Below are 19,671 nucleotides of genomic sequence, written 5' to 3' on the forward strand. Positions count from 1 at the left end.
CCACCCCAGCAGGGATTGGTGGGGTTACTCCCTTCTGCTACAGGACTTTAACCCCTCCGCTCCCAGGGAAACGTAAGGGAAATCCCCAGAACAATTAGACTGGAGCAAGCAAAAGCCTCCAACCCTTCCAAAAACCCTCTCCAACTTCTAGGTCAGAATTTGGGTCGCTTCTCACTGCAGCGATGACTTGCTCAGCCCTTCTTCAGACTTGCCCTCTTGCCCTCGTATCGAGGCGCTACAGCCAACTTCAACACAGGCAATCTGAGAGTGGATTCAGCATCCAGCTTTTAGCCCCGTTCCCTGATTTTTCTGGGCTCTAGGCAAAGGGAGGTCAGATGCCTTTGCCCCAGGGAAGTGGGAGTTAGTTACTGGTCCAACACTGCCAAGTGAAAATGGAACTGCTCCAAGCAAGCACTGTCAGCTTTGGGGACTCCAGAAATAAATGCATTAATAACTCCTCCAAGGAGATCACCAGCAAGGAAGGCAAGATGCCCCTCTACCTGGGCTGGCTCCACTGCCCGTGCAGCTTCTTTGGGGGAAATTTCTCCCATGAGAAATAAGGACGCAAAGTTCAGCGTCGATACCAGGTTTGCCGCTATGGGAGCGCAGCGTGCGGTCACGCACGGCCACTTCGATCCAGGGCCAGTTTGGCCAAGTAGATTTGAGCAGGTCAAAATGCTGCCCCTGCACAAAAACAGGACTATGGACACATGAGAGCAGCCAGAAGCTGCCCTGCAGGCATCACGGCTCCTGCGGGCGTGGACGCTCCCAGAGGAAGGGCTGGAAAAATCTGCTTTATTTGGAGGAGGGAAGGAGAGGCTTCCTAAGAGACCCTCCTGTCTCTTTTGCCAGAACCTCCAAAGCACACATCTAGGCTTTGCTGAGGAAAGGCACGTTGTAACAGAAGAAACCATCAAGTGACCCAAGACAACAGGTTGTCCCAGCGCAACTCCCACTCTGGCTGCGGGGAACGGGCCCACACACGCTGCACGTGCTGTGTTTGCCCGTGTAATTGCCACACAGACCCCCTGGGCAGGAGCAACTGCTGGGCTGCAAGATGCTTAGAAAGCCTTATGTGCGCCCCACTGCCTGAGGGGAATATCTGAGGCACAGAAAAAGGGAGATGGACAGTAATAGGATGGGTCAGAGGTAGACGGGGATCCCTTCTGTCTGCCATGGCTGTGTTTCATTTTCCCTCAGGGACGCCAGTAGGTAATGTTATCTTCTGTCTACTGCATCCCAGATCAGAGGTTTTGTTAAGCAGATGATTCTGGTAAGGCCACAGAATGAGTATTTGCAAGAAGGTCAAATCTCCTGGAGCCCACTCAGTGGTGCACATCTCTGCATCAACCAGGATGCCCCCACGAACACCCTGGACTGAAGCCCACCAGGGTCCCCCTCGGGCATAGAGGAAGGCACATTTCTCTGTCCTCCCCACTCTCCTACCTGCAACACGTAGCCCTCCCGGGCGCTCTGCTCCCGGCCCAGTGCCACTTTCAGCTGGTCCTGCAGGTGCCGGTTCTGCTCCAGGAGCTCCAGGGCCTCCTTTTGCTTCTGCTCCAGCTGGAGGGAGATGAACAGAGACAGCGTCCAGGGAGTGGGCAGGGGGTCTGCCATAAGAAGCAAGCAGCTCGGAGGGGATGTAGAGCAGAATGAACAGGGCTTTTGATGGTGCCGCTGCTTTGCTCTGCTCTGGAACCTGGATTTCATTTTGCCAGCCAAAATCCCTCCCCCCCCCAAAGGACTAAGTTACACGTTAGTTTAGTTCATAAAGCTCACTGCAGCAGAGGACAAATGGCACCAGCTTGTGCCAGGCATGACCCAGGCAAATCCCAGCCTAGTTCAGCTTGGCGATACTCCTCGTTACTCCACGCCCGCACCCCTTTCATTCCTGCTAATACACTTTAATCCCAGCTAACAACACCCTTTGTTATCCCAGGCATGGACCTCTTCCAAGTGAGCTGAGTCTCCACCTTTTTTTTCCCTAAAATCGTAAGATTGCTTGATGTAGGCTCCACAAAAAGGGAACCTTTGTGGTGTGTGCTATAATTCAAGCCAGTTTATAGTTTTGTAGGCGTAAGTGCAGACACAAATCTCTACAGCTGTAGAGGCACACAGAATTATGAGCTTGAATTTAGAGTCCGGTTAATGCACATCAGTTGAACCCATCTCATCAGAGGCAGGCTGGCTAACAACCAACAAAAGCGTAGGCTGTGTTAAATGGGAGGGGGTAGCGAAATATCACCCTTGCAAGAACAGCCCTTTCTGCAGCTGCTGGAACATGAAAGCATCTGGCAGAGCTGTACGAGAACAGACACGGATCTGTGCCCTGCCAGCTCCCCAGGGAGCCCTACAGCATCCCCACTCATTGCTATTGCAAAGTAGGAATAAATACAGCTTTCTTAAGCCTTGCTCAGGCTTCCTACAGTTCCTGCAGTGGTCTGAAGGCCATTTTGACAGGCAGTCTGCACCCCACGCACCCCGCTTTACCTCCTTCTCCAGCAGAGTGGTCAAGTGCTGCTTCGTCAGCCCCTCGTCCCGGTCCTCGGTGTGGGCGAGGTGCAGGGGCGCGATGGGGATCTGCTTCTCCTCCCGCAGCGGGGTGGTCTCCACCTGGTGCCAGCGCTGCTCGATCTCCACGTGGACGTTCTGCGGTTTGATGTCCACCGGGACAGGCAGGATCCGGTCCACCTCCATCCTTAGAGCCTCTTCTGACCCTGCCCCATCCACAGCATCGATCATCTCGAAGCGTTTGCGCCGCTCCTCCCGCCGCCGGGCCCGCTCCCGCTCCAGCTCTCCCGGGTCGGCGTCAGTGGCACTGGCATCCCTGGGGAAGGCGGCAGAGCCGCTCTTGGAGGAGTCTGCAGCATTTGCACGCTCCTGCGCCAGGGCTTGCTGGATGGGGCGAAATTCAGCCCAGTCAAAGGTCTTGGACCGTCCTTCTCGCCGGCGCTCCCGTGCACGGCTCCGCTTCTGCTCCGGGTCCAGCTCAGCTTGCTCCGCATCTGGCTTCTCACTCGGCTTTGGACCAGTCTCGAAGGAAGAGCTTGTTTTGCTTTTCTCTTCTGGCAGTGAGCTGTGAGGACAGAGAGAGGGTGAAGGAAAGCGTCAGTGGGTGCTCGAGATGGCCAGGTGCTCCCACGCATGCCTCGAAGAGCTGGGTGGAAAGGGGCTGCTGGAAGCCCAAGCCAATGCCATGTGGGTGCCCCCCTGCCCCTCCATCTCCCATCGCCTCTCGGGCGCAGGAGCCGTCGCTGCCCTTCCCCGGGGTCGTGCTGGTGTGCAAAGCCTTGGTGCAAGCGGCCCCGGCTGCTCCTGGGCACCCCCCGGCCCCCAGAGAGCGGCCGATCCCAACCTCGCTCCTCCTCAGCAGCTGCCCCGGGGCTGGTGACCATGGCCCAGCAGCAGCCCATGGCCGAGGCAGCGACCCGGAACCATCCTGCCAGGCGGGGAAGAGGCTTCGAAAGCTCGTCCGGCACCCGCCGGGTGGCTCGCCGCCCGCCCCCCCGGCTGCGGGCTCCATGCACACACGCCGGTCAACACGGCCATAGTCACGTGCTTGCGGGGAAGATGCCACCAGTCCCACCAAAGTCAGTCTGGCTTCAGAGCTGCAGGGCGGAGAAGCACAGAGCAGCTCCTAGAGGTCTTGGGTGACAGGGGGAAGGTTTTCCTCGAGCTTGGCAAAGTCAAGATATTAATGGGTCAAAAACTTCTCCATGCCACTATCTGCACTGAAGGCACAGATCTCCCCCTGGGGAAACCAGCCTTGCGGGCAGCTTGGGCAGCCACCCCCCACGGGGGCTGCACGCCAGATGTGCAGCTGTCGGTGCAGCTAGGAGAGCAGGAATTACTCAACATACCACAGAAGTCACTGAAAATGTTGATTTCTCAAGCAAGGAATGATATTTAGTGCTGAGTTAAAGGGTGGTGGGTTGAGAGGGGAGACAAACTTGTCAGGCAGGGAAAGTTAATAGGGGAAGGCAATACCGTTTCCAACCTATGGATAATCCATAATGCAGTATTAGCTTATTAAACGTAGACATGCCAGCCTTGTAACATGCAGATCAAAACTAAAAAAAGAAAATAGCAGTATGCTAAGTTTGCAGAGGAAGCCCATCCTCAGGGATTGGCAGGCATTTGATGAACCGTCTTTGCTATCAGAAGCCCCCAAGATGCTTCCCAAGGCACAGCCCTGCTGCTCAAGGCTGACTCCTGGCTCTCCCTGCTTCCAGTAGAACCACAGCATCCCCCGGGGCTCCAGCCTCCTGCACAGCCTCGACAAGCTTTCTGGAAGGACGCAGTGGGAAGAGCTGGAAAGCAGCTCCCCAGGCCCTTCGCTGCAGGCAAACCACCGCTAACGGGGCTCTGACCCACGGGACCGCATGCACCGAGACTGCCGTGACCGGGAGGGAGCAGCAGCAGCACGGCTTCTCCTCCCACCTTGGTAACGCCAAGCTCCCGCAGCCAACAACCTCACATATGTGCATGTGCCCAAAACAAAGGATGGAGCAGAAGAGATGACTCTGCATGGGTCCGGGGCTAGTATCTTCCGATGCAATTTCATCCACGATCAAACTATAGGCTCAGTAGAGCTGGGTTTCAAGAAACTCTGGCAGTTACAGGCTAAAACCAGCTCAGAGGTAATTCCTTCTTCAGGTCTGTCACTTGCAGCTAATAAAATAAACCCAAAAGGCACCACGATGAAACCTCCTCGCTCCTCAACCATTAGAAGATATTGCACGACTCCAAATCCCGGCGCTCAGTCTGGAGTCAGTTAGTGATTACAGCTGCATTTTAAATAAGTAAAGTGGGGATATAATGGAATCTTAAAATGGAGAAGAGAGCTAGGAAAAAACAGGGTTTGGGGTTCCCTCGGATGCTGTTCAGAGACAGAAATTATGCTGCTCTAAATACCACAGTGAAGAAGCTCGGCATTTCTAGAGGGGACATCTCTCGCGAGCTCATTTCTCCTCTGCTGCTTTCCAAAGGGCATGGGATGTGTGTCAGGGAGCGGAGGGACGGCTGCTGGGAACTGCGTTAAGAGACTCAGAAGACTGACCTGAAGTTTCTCGTTTCATCGCCCGCAAGTGCCCCATGGCTATTAAATTCTGCTCAAGCATTTCACATCTCCTCCATCCCAGACAAATTAATTCACATCACATGGGAGAGGGGCTCTTTGCCTCGCAATGGTATTTATAGGTCAAAATAAAAAGGTTGGGGTTTTTTTTAAGACAGGTGGCTGTGGGAGCAGTGCAAGCTGTGAGCCGAGCATGCTGCCGCAGCGTGCAAGGAGTACATGAAGGCTGCAGGGAACTGGGAGGACACTGGGGAACTCAGCCTCACCGGGGCTGGGAGCTGAACAGGGACCCAGCGCTGAAGCGGCCACCTTCTTTCTTGTGGGTATTTTATATCTTCATGGTCATCGTTAGCAGGGTGTAATCGGTAGCCCTGCAGATTGCAGGGCACTGCTGAGGGCAGGGAGCAGCGCAGCACCTGCCCCCCCACCCCGGGTGCGGACACACGCAGCAATATAAACAGTAATTAGGACTTGAGTAACCGAGAAAACGGGTTTGGCTCGGCGGAGACATGGCTGCGGGTTAACGAGAAGCAGCGGAGGGCTGCAGGAGCGTGCGGAGTCAGACCAGCCTGGGGATGGGGTGAAACCACCACCCTCCCGGCACAGCCAAGCAACCAGACTAAAGTCCCTCTCGCACCCCGGCCGCGCTGTGCAGACGTTTGCCACCTCTCCATCATGAGCCTTTGGCAGTCTGTCCTTCGGCTTTCCAGCAGCCCCGTCCACAAGGCGCTCCCCGGGTACGGGTGTCAATGACATGCCCAAAGCACGGGCTGGGATACCCCACGCACCGCGGCAAAGGGCTCGCAGCAGGCACTGGGTGAACAATCCCGGCTTCACGCACGGCACAGCCCTTCAGCTCACAGCAACAACCTCTCAGCAACACAACTAACCCGCATCAGACTCTGCCCCATCTGAAACCAGCTTGGTGGAAAACAACAGAAGCGCACCTGTAATTCCCTCTTCCCCAGCTCAGGATTGAGACTCCCGGTCTATTTATGCAGCATAACAAGTTACTGCCCAACTGGTACCTGCGCTTGGACCCTCTCACTGGGATAAGCCAAGTCAAACCATTTTGTATGGGATTATTGTGCTGCAGGATTATTGTGCTACAGTAACCTGTTAGGCTATAAATATATCTGGCTCTTTAAAGTCAGAGAGGTCCCCTCAAATTTCCTTGGTCTTCATCTTCATATCTAGTCACATCGGAAGATACCAGTGTGAGGAAATCAAGTGTTAAGACCAGGTTGCTTCTTCCCTTCTCTCTGGCTTTTATTTAAAGAAAAAAAAAAGGGGGGAAGGGGGGAGAAAAAAAAGAAAACTAAATGGAAACTGCAGGACTTCCCATCCGAGGTGCAGAAAAGGAGGAGCATGCAGTGAATCACAAGATATACAAACCACAAAACGTTAATACAGGAGAGAACACAGTTTTCCAACCTGGGCTTCAGCACGGATAGTTTCAAAGAGAAGTTTTTCCTGGGATTGCATGGAAATCAAACATACACAGGAGTGAGGAGAGAGGCGGCTTCCCCGAGACCCCCGCGAGATCCACCAGAGCTCGGGCAGGGCTGGGAAACAGTGGCCGAGTGCCAAGCGGGATGGGGAAGGAGAGACTGGAGCGCCTCCAGGTCAACAGCACCGGGTGAGAAGAGCCATTCCATCAATGCAGGGACAAACCTGGCAAAAACCTGCTCGTTGCAGCTACGATAAGGACAGGAGACGGAGTTAATGGTGCGGCCGTGTCCATGAAGCCTGTAAGAGGTGGCCCGTACGAGTGCGGCTGGCGCGGTTAGCTGTGAGGAGGTCAAACACCCTTTACCCACAGCCGCAAGCGCTCACAGAAGGTACTCTGTGAAGCGAGGGGTCCCTTCCTCTGGCACTGACGGCAGGAGGAGACACGAGCATTACTAATGCGTAAGGGGAAGGAGCTGCGGCAGCTATCTGGAAGATCAAAAGAGGAGGGAAGACAATTTGCTGGCTGGAGTTTTAAATATATCAGAGCCAAAAAGCTTCTAAATTGAACCCTGGGCTCGTGCTGCCGTGACCCACGGAGGGGATGGGCAGCTCGTGCTGAACAGTAGCCAGAGGAAAGGGGGAACCCAGCACAACTGAATCCAAGTGGTTTCACAATACCTGGTGGGAATCCAGAGGAGCCTTGATATAGGAACAGTATTTCATATTCCTATGCACAAATTAAAGCCACATTTTCAACCCTCTTTGAAATCTGCAGGCGTAAGAGTAACTCAGCATATCAGCATCCCCACAAAGCGTATCCAAATTAAGCCCAGAGAGAGGGATGTGAGAAAGAGCCGCAGCTTTCAGGAACGGACGGGCTCAGAACGAGGAAAGAAAGGGGATAAGGGAAGAGTTACTCCTGCACAGCAAACCAGACAACTGCAGGGACTGCTAAACTCCCTCCTTTACCTTGTTACATCGGGAGCAGTGGTGGGTCGAACGTGCTTCATGATGGTCTGGATCCAGTTGCGGCGAATGCCCGACGTCATGGCGGAGAGGGTGAACTCCCCTTCCTTCGTCTGGCGAGGGAGGAGGACTGGCTCAGAGCAGCTGATTGCGCCCACCAGCACCTTCCCACCCCACCCAATACCACCCTGCTCCCAGCCCCAAGCACCCAGCACTGCTCACCAGCTGCATGGAGATTGCACCCAGCCCCTCCATCCCCCCAGCACGGTCACAGTGGGAATTAGCGTTTCTCAGCAATCAGGCTAGTTTTGCCACAGCTGAGCCCCTAAGGCTGAGACAAAACCTTCCCTTTCCCCCTCCATTTTTTCTGAACCAAAACCAGGCTCTCAAACTGAAGGCCGTAGCTCTCTGGAGCACTGGGGGGAATGCCAGGTGGCCTCTCTTAGGTGTTTGGGGAGATGTTTCCCTTGCCACAGACAAGCATCCCCAAGCAGCAGCACAGCGTGAGCAGCCCTGTTGGCCGTCCTGCAGCTGGACTCTTTCTCCTCCCCACATATTCCTTACGTGGATTTGGAAGCCGTAGTTTCGCTGAACCGGGTACTCAGTAACATCGTAGCATGTGGATAAATCGATTTCTCCATCCAGATCAGCTGCCTGGAGAGGGAAGAGGTAAAATACGCTGTAATATTTTGCAATCCCAAAGTGCGGTGGGCTTGCAGGGAAGCATGCAGCAGGTCCTCGAGAAGGACAAAGCCCCGAAGAGTGATGCTCCAGGACCTTGGCATCTGGGAAGACAACCTGCCTGGGGTCAGTTTGGGAGCACCTGGGGCTCCCCTGGGTGGAGAGTGATTTGAATGCTCAGGGGAAAGACACTCACCTCCTCTGCCACTGAATCCCGGTAGTATCTCAGGCTCTGGTCGGTCAGCACAAACCAGTGCTTCTTCCACTAGGAAACAACCAAGATGGGGCGGTTACAGTCTTGCTCCTTCCCCACCAGCAGAGCCCGAGCAGCTCATCACAAGTCACCCGCAGAGATGCCCCACAAGGAGGCAGCTCCCAAGCTCTCCTCTCCCAGCTCTGCACCCGGCTTCACCAAGAGGCCCTCCCAGGGGAAAGGGGAGACCTGAACAGGCAGCAACACAAGGGACACAGTAACGGTTTGCACCGCCAGGCTCCCCATTTCCCCAGCACTGCCACACTGGCACAGTGCTGGACCTCAGCGGCACCAACCCTGCATGTAACGGTGAAACACCGTGAGAGCCACAGGGCAGTCGGAGCCTTCCCATTAGCTCCACTGGCAAGGCGATGCTTTTAGTGGCTGCACTTAAAGCCTCAGAGGGACCTTTTTTATTAAAAAAAAGCACAGTAAAATATTCTTGGTTTATCTGCAGTACCTGGAAATTGAGTTGGAGCCTATTCCTGGCCCTTGCTCTATACAAATATGCATTCTGCATGCTCCCAGCAAGGCACAGGCTTATCTAAGGCAGCTTTCAGTTAATAAAGCAGCTGATTCCTCCTCTGGCTGCCTACAGACACACCCTCAGCCCCAGGGCCCAAGGTACCAGCAGGTCCCCGCAGCGGAGCCTGGGCCACGGCGCTCACAGCCGTGAGCGAGTTGCCCTCATTTTCCCTTGATGGGCTGAGCAGGAGGGCAGGAAATCCAGGGAAGGGGTGGTTTGCAAACAGCCAGAGCACTCACGCCACCTTGGCATCAGTGCCTGTCTCTAAGGCTCTGATAGAGCAGTACATCCTGCATCCTTCCTGGAATGGACAGGAGGAAAGCAGCAGTGTCTGCTTCCCTCAGCATCAACTCAGAGGCATTTATTTGTTTCTTGCATTTCCCCAGCCCTCAGGAGAGCTTATCTGAGTCTCATTACTGACACCGAAGAAGTTGCTGGGTCACAAGGGAGATGAGGCTAATAGAAAATGGGAACACGAAACCAGTGCTGCTATTGAAGCTGCCCCGGCTCCCTAGAAACCCACAACACACTATCCAGCTGTAGGGCTTTGAAACTTCCCCAGGACAGAGCACCAGCTATTCCAGCTCCAAGACAAACACCATTTGCACAGGGCTTGCACACATCCACTGCTGCCTGGCTCCAGGGTTGTACAAACTCGCTGTCGCTGATCTGCCCAAGCGCCTACATGTGGTTTCTCCCACCTGGAGCACGGCCCAATACTGATCTACCCTGCAAGGACATCGGGGCTTTGTCAGTGCCGAGGGCAGCCCCACGTGCAGCTGGGACATCGGAGTGAGCGTCAGCGGCACTGAAGACCGACGCAAAGGGCAGAGCTTCCCCTGGACTCACCTGCCCGTCCTCGTACTGCTTTGTCAACCAGCCCTTCTTGAAGTTCAGCAGGTCGGGCTGCAGGAAAGGAGAGAGGCGATCAGAGGGGGGGGTGTGGAAGTGTCTGCGCCTGGCAGACAACAGCAGCAGCTTGATAAAACACAGCACAGCAATAAAAGAGACCAGCAACAGTTAAACTGGAACATTACACTGTGTGGAGCTAAACATTTGCTCCCAGGAGGAAGAGAGACCTGCCGTATGGCTTACTCAGGCTGCCCCCTTCTCTTGCAATTTCCTACTGTTACACCAGCATTACAGAGGAAGAAGCAGCAAGGAATTAGCAAGAGTGCAGGCAGTTTTGTCCCTCTTTTATATACTACGAAGGAAAAACTATGTGCTGCAGGGTTCTAAATAAGGCTGAGTTCCCAAGGCTGGAAATTACAGGGAATCCGAGCACGGCACCACCCAAACGACACCTGCTCTTTCCTCCAAAGCGGGTGCATTGGGATGTTGAAGCTCTGAAAAAAACAACCAAGATAGCGTGGGATAACTCCTGCCAGCCCTTCCTCCCAGCCCTGCCTGTGCGCAGGGAAGGATGTGGTGGAAATGCTTTCACTCCCTCGAGGCTGAGCTCCTCCAGCTGCTCCACGTGCTGCAGAGTGGAGGAGGAAAGGACAGCAGTGTGTGAAATGCAGCTGTAGCATCTGAAATGGGCTATAGCAAGGGGAGCAATGGAAAACTGGGGAAGCCTATTCAATCAAATGCTGTGGGGCAGCACACCCCACATTTGAGTGCCTCCGTGGTGGTGGGAAGCCAGCCTCACTCCACAAAAACACATGGGAAAGTAAATGCCACCTTGCCCTTCCTGAAGCTCTACAGAGTCGGAAGAAGGAGCGGGCAGACGCCAGCCTGAGCAGCCCTGGCTGTGGTGTGGCTGCAGGCAATAAACCCACTGAGCCCCACCAGGCTCTGCTGACAAGGCAGTGATAAACCACGAACAAACTATAGAGAAAATAGCAGTTGCAGTGACTACACCCATCTCTGCAGTAGGCTGAGCGCGGCAAGTTCTAATCTCAGCCCTAATTTACCCTGAGAGAGTGACACCACCACCTGCCTGCTTCTCCTCTGTCAAAGTGCAGGTGGGATCATGGTCCCTGGGTCTACGTCCTGTTTAAGCTCTTTCTTGTACAACAGGAGAGCATCAAGTGAAGGATCTACATTGTGGATCAAAACCAACCTGCTCCCAACCATGCACTTTGCAGAGAAGGAAAAGAGAAGTAGTAAAAGTGTTACAGTTGCTCATGGGCTTGTTATCAACTGGGAAGAAGCACAGGGCAAGAACCTCCTGCAAAAGCAGATAAACCCCTCCTTAGCATCATTCATACTACTTTACTACACTTCTGAGTTTCCTTAAAGTTTAAGCAAAGGTGTAGAAGCAGCCAGAGAGGAAAGGTGCTGCTAAGCAGTACATGGAGGTTTCAGACTGGGCTGCAGTGAGACGCTACAGAAGCGCCCGGAGCAGGAGGGTTTCTCCTGCAGGTCCCACTCCTCCACGGAAACCCCTCTGCTTTCCTCCAAGTGCTCAGGCAGGCAGGAGAGCACAGGGTTTGCCCGAAGCTGCAAAGCTGCTGAAGCACAAAAAGTGTGGGACCAGCTGCCACTGAAGGGTGTAGACATTAGAAACAAAAAACAGATAAAGCACTTGATGGACAAGATACCCACGCAGCGCAAGCCACAGCTCTGCTGTAACCCACCGAGCCTAACAAGGGATGAACTCTTCCCTCGGCTTTTATCCTGACAGATAACTGACCTGATCTGACACAGCAAACCTGATGGGCAAGGGAGAGTCTTGCCGTCATGGCTGCAAGGCAGCAAGCATGCGGCTTTTTCTTATGTTGCTACTTTCGCAGCAGAGTGGCACAATAAAGGCGTATTTAATGCAAGGAAAAGGTTTTCTTCCCACCAACTGCATGATTTTCTTGCTTTCATTAGACAATATGCCTCACCACTTAATGTGTACTTCTTGCACCTTTTTATTGCCACCAAGAATTTAAAAATCATTCTTGTGGCTGTACAAGCCTACGTGAAAAGCTACTACAGAAATGCTAAGCTACTGCATTTTTCTGAGAAGTCCTTGAATAGAAGCTGCCCATCCACAAAAAATGCAGCTCATATTTACAATGGCTGTGTAATCTTTTTGAGAGATTAGCGAGTGTATTTGTTTTGTTCCTACAGAAGGGTGGTGAGTGAGAGAAGAGCGTTTTGTGTTTGTTCTGTACTGTTTGCCTCCAGGTCTGGTGAGCATTTGAAATACGCAAAGAGGGAAAGCTCAGGACGGCAGCTTCAGCCCTTCCTCGCAGCCTTCATCCCACTGACACCCACTTGCAACTCTATAAACATCAAGGAAGAGTCATTAGAAAGCCAGGGCACGTGTTAGCTCTCCTTAACATGCCAAGTGAGAAGCCAAGTCACTGAAACCTGCTCCGAATCTGAGCGTATCCCATGTCCTACGTGCTGGCTATGGGGAAAGCAGCACAGCAGTTTTCACCAGACCTGCCTGGGAAGGGCGTCCGATGTCCTCCCGCAAGGCAGAGGACACGGCCCCGGTGGCTCACCGTCATAGAGGACTCTGTGGACCTTCTGTCCAGCGACTTTGCCCGGCGATGCGGGGACAGAGGAGACGCAGATACATCCAGGATAGAGCCCACAGCTGCACCTTCACAAGTGAAGTCCTGTGTAAACAGCGTTAGCCCAGATCAGCGCACGAACTAGGACAGCAAGTCCCACTCTCTTGGCTCACGGCATAAAAATCCGTGTATTTAAGGGGCACCTCAGGCTCAGAACAAGCGTTGTTTCATTGGCAATACAATTTTTTTGTCCTCTCAGGCATTAACTAGTTCCCAGTATAACTAAGCATATCTGGGACTCTCACAACCGCCTGTTTCTTTTGTTACTTCACCCCATCCTGATGTGTCCTGCTATGCCAGATCTGAAGTTTCCCTCTTTCTATTTTGGAGGAAGGAGAAAAGACAGCCTGGATTTTCCACTCTGATCTGCAGCTGGGCAAAGGGAGCAGAGCAGCAAGCGGCAAACCTGCACAGACTGAGCACACACAGCGATTTGGCTCCTGTACGAGCCTGCCTGCGACTCCAGATCCCCTGCTCTACCCAGGGACAAACCCTAGAGCTAAACCCTCTAGTTAAATCTTCTATCCTGGGCTCCCAGATCCTCCAAAGCCCACCATGAGACCTTGGCTGAGCAGCTTACCCGTTTTCGTGGGAAAACCCTCTTCTCGCTCCTGCCCTGCCGCGTCTCACTGGAAAGGGCAGCACCGGGCGACACATTCGTTTCCATGTGCTCCGCGTTCTCAATATCTAATGCCTCAAATTTTTCAATTACCTGGGATCGCCTGGAAAACAGAGAAAAAGGGGAAACCAGAGCCAGTTTAAACACAAGGACAGCAACTGTGCTGAGCTGTACAATCCCACAAATTTAAGGCTGCAGAATTGCTTGACCCAGTGCTCGTGCACACCTGGCTTTTGGTCCCTGTTTCTCTGCAAGCTCTGGCGTGCACAAATCCGGGGCAAAATACCCCAGTCTGACACGATCCATTTTACTTGCCCCCAAAGTGGGGGAAAACCTCACGCTACTCAGCTCCACAAATAGTATCTTCTCAAATATGTAGAAAACCCTCGCAAAACCAGCAATAGCTTTTTACTTGTAAATTTTACAGCCCTTTGAGAAGCAGGGATTATTGAGCACCTTTGGCTTAAGCTTTGTCTTTACTCTCTAGCACTGCAGCTATCAAGTGCCCCCCAGGTCACAGAGCAGACACATCAGACCAAGCTGGGTGTGGAGGTAACAGGTACCTATGGGTCACCCTGCGCGTTCCCTGCAATAGATACCCTGTAAAAACTCAGCCTCACACGGGAAACATCCACAGGATTGCACTGAGTGAGGAGTCCCATAGGTGCCTCCAGACAACACGTCTGGCTCGCAGGGTGCGCCAGCTGAAGAGGCACGAGGAGATGAGGAGAACCCTGTGCAGGCACAGCAGGGCATCCCCTGCAAAGCCTCGGGGCTCTACCCTCCTCTCAAACCGGTCTGCAAATCCAGCATGGACAGCAGGGAGCACAACTTGGGCTCTCAGACAGCGCCTTGGCGGCCCATCGCACCGTGGCACACATGTCTCCTAAGGATGGAGAACTACGAAGAAATGCGATGGAGCAGGCGCTAGCCCCGACCAAACCCAAATGGGATGCCCCTAAGAACCAGCAAACTACAGGTCTTTGCAGATGGAATTAAAAGCATCATTTCAGCATGAAAAGTTTCTCATTGACCCACAGGAGGGGAAATGCTGGAATTTTCAAAGGACCTGCTGGTGTCTAAGTTTGCAGGCCCAGGAGTTCGGGCAAGTATCAACCTCAGGTCTTTAATCACAACCTGGGAATGTGAAGTAACAACCCACCACCAGCAACATGCCAGCTGTGCTCCAAGCTGTGAGGTTTAAAGCTCAATTTTGAACCTCCCCAGCTGGGTTCTTGACACAAAATTTGGACCCACACGTGCTGCGTCTAAACTCGGGGCTGCTTGATCTGTGTGAACCTCTAACACGCATGAAAATCCCAATGGCAACCACATGAGGGGAAATCGGTTATCCAGAAAACATTTTTAACACTTCCCACAAAAAGGAACAGCAAGTTAAGGACTTAAAAAACATGAGATGTTCAGTTTTCAACCAACATTTGCACCAAATTCCGTAAATGAGACAGTCTGAGCACATCACATCCCCCGGCAGGCTGAGGGCCCCCCACTGCTGCTCAGCGCCAGGCTGCCTGGACCAGGCGCTGAAGCCCACAACCAAAGAAGAAGGGACAAAATCGGTGGGGAAGACTTGGCTTTGTAAGTTCGAATATCTCTGATGTTTTTACGGGGCATCTGTTCAGCCCCTGCCGCCTCCCAGTTTGCAGACTGGGAGCGGGCAGATCCCGGGCTCACGCAGAGCTCCCAATCCCCCTGGGATGTTCTGCTCATGAAATGTCCGTTCACGTAAGCCAGCCTGCGGAGCATAAATCCACGTCCTCTGTTCACCAACAGATGGGGAACTGTTTTGGAGTTACAATTTTTTAACCCTTTTTACACTGGCCCAGCCTTCTCTGAGTCTCAGTTTAGAGGGGAGTAAGAGGTCCGTGAATTAACATTGTCTGTGCCCTACTAGGTGAAGGCCTGAAGAAAAACAAATCAGGAGAAAAAAAAACCCCAACCAAAAAACATAAAACAAAATCAAAAGCAGGTTGATTTCTCATGAAAGGGGCTGCACCACCAGGTTGTTCTACGGCTTGAGATTGAGATGAGATGGTAGCGAAGCAGGCGAAGTAAAGGCGGACACGTCACACAGCAACACAGCAGGAGAAGGTGGAGAGCAACAAGACCTGGAAGAAAACAAGGCTGGAAAATGAATGAACAGAAGAGGAAATTACATATCTGCATCTACATACAAAACAAAATCAAAATCATTCCAGTAATTCGTCATTGAAAAGGGGAGAAGAAAAATAAATCACTGCAACCAAATCACAGCCCCAGGGGTTAATATCATCCGGATTACAGGAAAGAATTGGGTTTTTTCCCATTAGCTCAGCTTTTCAGAGAGGTTACTGCTAGAGATCCTGGGGGGACAGGGAAGGGAAGGGCTCTCCTCTACTCCCCACCGTGCCGAGGAGAGAGCTGCTGCCTCTGAACAGCAGCTCCATGCTGACAAAAGAAGGCTGTGGACAGGTAGGAAGAAGCATTTCAAAAGCTGTGGTGCCATTTAGTGCTTGCTCAACTACAAAGCTCGTCCCAAGGAGTTCCTCGGCCATGCAGGATGTTAATCTTTTCCAGGCCACTAAACCCGAGCTGCAGATCTCGGCTGTTAGGTAGAGGGGTGTGTGTGGTGGGAAGGAAAGCTATAAAGGACCAGCATGAGCTATCGTTAAATGATTTTCTTTGATTGGAAGGGCTTGTTTTTATTGGATTCATTATTGAGCAGCAAGAAAGACAGCGAGTGTCAGGAAAAGGAAGAGGAATTTCCCCAAAAGGTCCACAAAAATGAAGAGGATAGTTATACACGAAAAAATCCCACTATATTTGGGAGAGCAGGAACTTCTCTCTAGGGGTAGAACCAGCATTTAGAGAAGAGCCTTACATCTCAAGAAGCTCCAGAGAAGGAATTTGAGAAAGAAAAGTCTTTTAAGCGATTTCAGGCAGCTCTGCTATTTATCAAGGCTAGAAATACTCCTCAGCCCCCTGACCACACTCCTACAGCAGATCTGGCAGACGCCACAGCAGACTCTTGCCAGCCTGAACAGAACATGGGGTCAACTGGGAAAGCCACCGTTTTAGAGGCTGTATCCCTGGAAGTGTGCAAGAAAACCCAAGTTTTCCCACCAGAAATCCCAATGCTCCCTGGGGAGCTGCAGGAGGTGGGAAAGCCTGGGGCCACACTCCCGGAGGAAGGGGCTCTGGGTCTCTGCACCCCACCTGATGATGGTGGTCTCCTTCCCAAAGCTGCTGACACCTTCCTGAAATGTGCCAGGATTTATCCCTGCAGCTGCAGAGCTCTGCTGGGATATGAGGACCAGCATCCAGTGTTGTCCCTGCAGCCCTCTCCGCTGCGATTTTGTGTGCAAAACAGGCTTCAAGATTTATCCACAGGGTTTCCAAAGATCTGCCCCTGCTCTTTTGCCCTAAGGATGGGTCTGAGACATGAGACTGGAGGCATGGCTTGACCTCTCTGGACACAGACCCTCTCCCCTGGCCCGGTTGGGCCCTGCTGTGCGGTGCTGGCAGCGTGGTGCCGGCAGCCCCGTCCTGCTGCGTGCCAGCAGAGGGAACTCGCACTCTGCCGCTCCGCCAAAATCATGGAGATTATCTCCTGGTTTCTGATTCATATTTCTGAGTGGCTGTGAGCTCAGCTGTCTGCATGGGGCGTGGAGTCAGCGTCAGGTATAAATGGTCAACATGGAAAATTTTCAGCACAAGTCCCAGACATAAGTCATGTAATATCTCTTACTATAAGGAAACAGGACAAGAAGCCTGAAAAGCAGCTTTATCTGGAGCTAAGCCTGCCGGTGTGTCACTCAGGGTGCAGCACTGGGTACCTAGAATAATTCTTTTCTATCCATAGCGCTGACACTTATAACTGATTTACGGTGGGTAAATGGAAAACGAAAGGAAGAGCCGAAAATACCAACAGAATCAGAGCAAGTTCTTCTGGCTGCACTGAGAGATGAAAGGCCAATCTGAACAATGCCCGGCTGGCACCTATAGGGTAGGCAAGTGATGCCAGGCAAGCGCTCCCGGACATGTTAGTGGGTTACTGAGAATTATTAGAAATGGTGTTAAACCCAGGGGAAAAAGCTGACCCCGCAGCACGGAAGTGAGTTATTGTATCTGCTCAACCTCAAACAGCACAGCCTGAGCTTGGAGGAGAAAAATGAGAGGGATATGTGGACTAAGTAAACTCAAATTTAAAAAGCAGCCAAGCCAAGCTGAGCAGGGTGCCGGCGAATGTTAATTCTCTGGTGCAACGCTGGACTGCCTCTCCATACCCCGCCGAGTCCTCCTGAGCTCTGGGACACATGGCCCCTCCACCCACGCCACCCACACAGGCCAATGCCCAGGTTATCAGGAGAAAGCAAACGTGCCCATCCCTAAACACTGCCCGCTGAGCCGTCCCTGCTCATGGCACGCTCCTCCGGCACCACGGGCCGCCATCCCCGGCCAAACCCTCCGGCAGGTGGGGACCCCTCGTCCTGCTCTCTGCCATCGCCCCCCTCCCAAATGCTGGCCCGGGCTCAGCCCTGCAGGCAGCAAGACCTCTGTCTTGCTTGTCCTCCCTGCACCCGTCCTGCTCTGGATAAAGGCCCTGAGCTGACACAGGGGAATTTTTGCCAATACTGATAAAGCAATAAAAACCTGTTATCGGCCCCAGGAGCCCAGCTGGGCTGGGAAAAACAGACTCCTTGGGAAAAGGCACCCATCAGCAGGCAATGAGTGGGGCTCTGACATTAAAAAAGGACAGTGTCTGGCAGCAACATCCTCTTCCAGGCCCCCGTTATCTGCCTGTAAATCTGCTCCTCCCTGTCCTCAGATGGCACATCCCAGTGCTGCACAATACACCCAGGGCTGGAGCAAGGCACTGTCGGCACGGGAGGAACTTGCTGTCCTCTCGCACTGGGGCAGGCACTGGCCAGGGCACCCTGTGCAAGCAAACCCAGCGGGGCCACGATCTCGCCCACACCTGGGCCAACACCAGTTCACTCTGCAAACCAGCAGTCCCCAGCCCTTCCTCAGCCTCGTCCCCAGCCGGGGTGGCCAGAGGACCTGCATGGCACCCTTCTCCTCCCACCCAATTGCCCAGGCAGACAAAGCCAAATCTATGCTCTTCTCCTCTATCCCCAGCCTGGCACTCGCTGTGCACGCTGCCGAGGCCGGGCTGGGCTCGGCATCCTCCTGCCAACCAGCGGCACCGGCACAAAGCTGCACCGCCCTCCCCAGACCCGCTCCCAGCTCTCGGCGTGAGGAAGCCAGGCTGGAAAACAGTCCTTTAGGGGCTGGGAAGAAACAGAGAAGTGCCTGCTGAAACCGTGCGAGAGAGAACATGCCCAGAGGAAAACCAGGGCAAGAAAATCAGACTGGCAGGCAGCCCTCTCGCCCGGGGCCCGTCTCCTGGTTTGCTCTGCTGCTCTCACAGCACAAATGCGTCTCTCCCAGGGCAAGTCGAGCCCGTCCCTCACCTCGCCCGGAGAGCACCGAGCACGCCGGTGCGCGGTGCAGGCGCGCGTGCGGACGCCCTTCCCCATCCTCCTCCGCACTAAGCTGTTTTGCAGCCCGCTGCACCCTGCCTCAGCACTGCACCCGCCTCTCCTCTCCCAGATTAATGCCATGACATTTTCAAACCTCTCTCAGCTCATTAGGCAGTTGCGTAACGCACCCGGCACTAACACCATTTAGAGCTAACCTAATTAATGGTGCCAGCTGCCAGCGTGTGCCATGCCGGGGAGGGGATGGGAAGGGTCGGCTTGCTTGCAAATACAGCCACCGAACATTACCCACCCCAGCCAGCTGTCCCCAGAGTGGCCAGGCAGGGTGACACCTGCCTGCTGGCACTACTAAAGCCATCCCACCGCCTGGTCGGTGTGGATGGGCGTCCTTAAACCCAGGAGCACTGTAACACAAAGGGGCTTCACCCAGCAAATACTGCCTGCTCCGTCCAGGGCTGCGGCAGGGACCCAGCCTCACTGCCGTTGCAAGCATGCAAGGAGGAGATTAGCCACTCATCCCTTACCTTCTCTCATTGCCAAAGAGCCGGGCCACTTCTTCTCTCCCAGGGCTACGGGCCCGGGTTCTCCGCTCTAGCCGCTTCCTCTCCACCTGGAAGGCCTCACGATTACTGATCCTAATGGCCTTGGGAACGTCGGCCAGGGTGGTGTACTGCCGGCTGGCTTTAAAAGAAAGGGGACGCCCCGATTTTTCAGCTCCCCTTCCTACATCTCTGCTGCTGGAGTCCTTGTGCATGGAGCAACTGCTCTTCGAGTCCAAGGAGTTCAGAGAGAAGCTGTGAATCATTCGGTCGCCTGATCGGGTACCTGGGGAAGGAAAGGGCTGGGCATGCTCCTGCGAGGGCGATTTGGGATAACTGTACCTGTTGTTTGGGGTGCTGGGGCTGGGTGGGCTCGGCGGGGGCGGCAGCTGCTGCTCTTCCAGCTTCGAGTCTTGCTTGGTCTTCTCCAAGGAAAAGTACCCGCTCTCGACACGCGTCTTCCGCCCACAGTCTATCCGGTCTCCGTTCATGGAGCTTTCGTCTAAGGGACAGAAAAGTCACCACACTTGGTTTCAAGGAATTCT

At 53.6% G+C, this 19,671-nt stretch overlaps 1 protein-coding gene across 3 annotated transcripts in view; it reads right to left on the reverse strand.

Annotated features, from left to right (window-relative positions):
* MPRIP (myosin phosphatase Rho interacting protein) overlaps window positions 1–19,671 on the reverse strand; it is an 87,683-nt gene that overhangs the window by 22,618 nt on the left and 45,394 nt on the right. For 2 of the 3 annotated variants that reach the window (XM_064461495.1, XM_064461496.1), the window contains exons 7-15: window positions 19,469–19,628; window positions 13,051–13,192; window positions 12,399–12,515; window positions 9,805–9,861; window positions 8,373–8,441; window positions 8,060–8,149; window positions 7,499–7,608; window positions 2,491–3,076; window positions 1,447–1,563 (exon numbers count right to left, since the gene is read on the reverse strand). In XM_064461495.1, coding sequence (XP_064317565.1) covers window positions 1,447–1,563; window positions 2,491–3,076; window positions 7,499–7,608; window positions 8,060–8,149; window positions 8,373–8,441; window positions 9,805–9,861; window positions 12,399–12,515; window positions 13,051–13,192; window positions 19,469–19,628 — 1,448 coding nt within the window. Of the gene's footprint in view, window positions 1–1,446; window positions 1,564–2,490; window positions 3,077–7,498; window positions 7,609–8,059; window positions 8,150–8,372; window positions 8,442–9,804; window positions 9,862–12,398; window positions 12,516–13,050; window positions 13,193–19,111; window positions 19,629–19,671 lie in introns of all 3 variants that reach the window. The other variant, XM_064461497.1, reaches the window with a different exon arrangement.

The sequence above is a fragment of the Phalacrocorax carbo genome, chromosome 10, assembly GCF_963921805.1.
Source record: "Phalacrocorax carbo chromosome 10, bPhaCar2.1, whole genome shotgun sequence".
In the NCBI taxonomy this organism is placed as follows: Eukaryota; Metazoa; Chordata; class Aves; order Suliformes; family Phalacrocoracidae; genus Phalacrocorax; species Phalacrocorax carbo.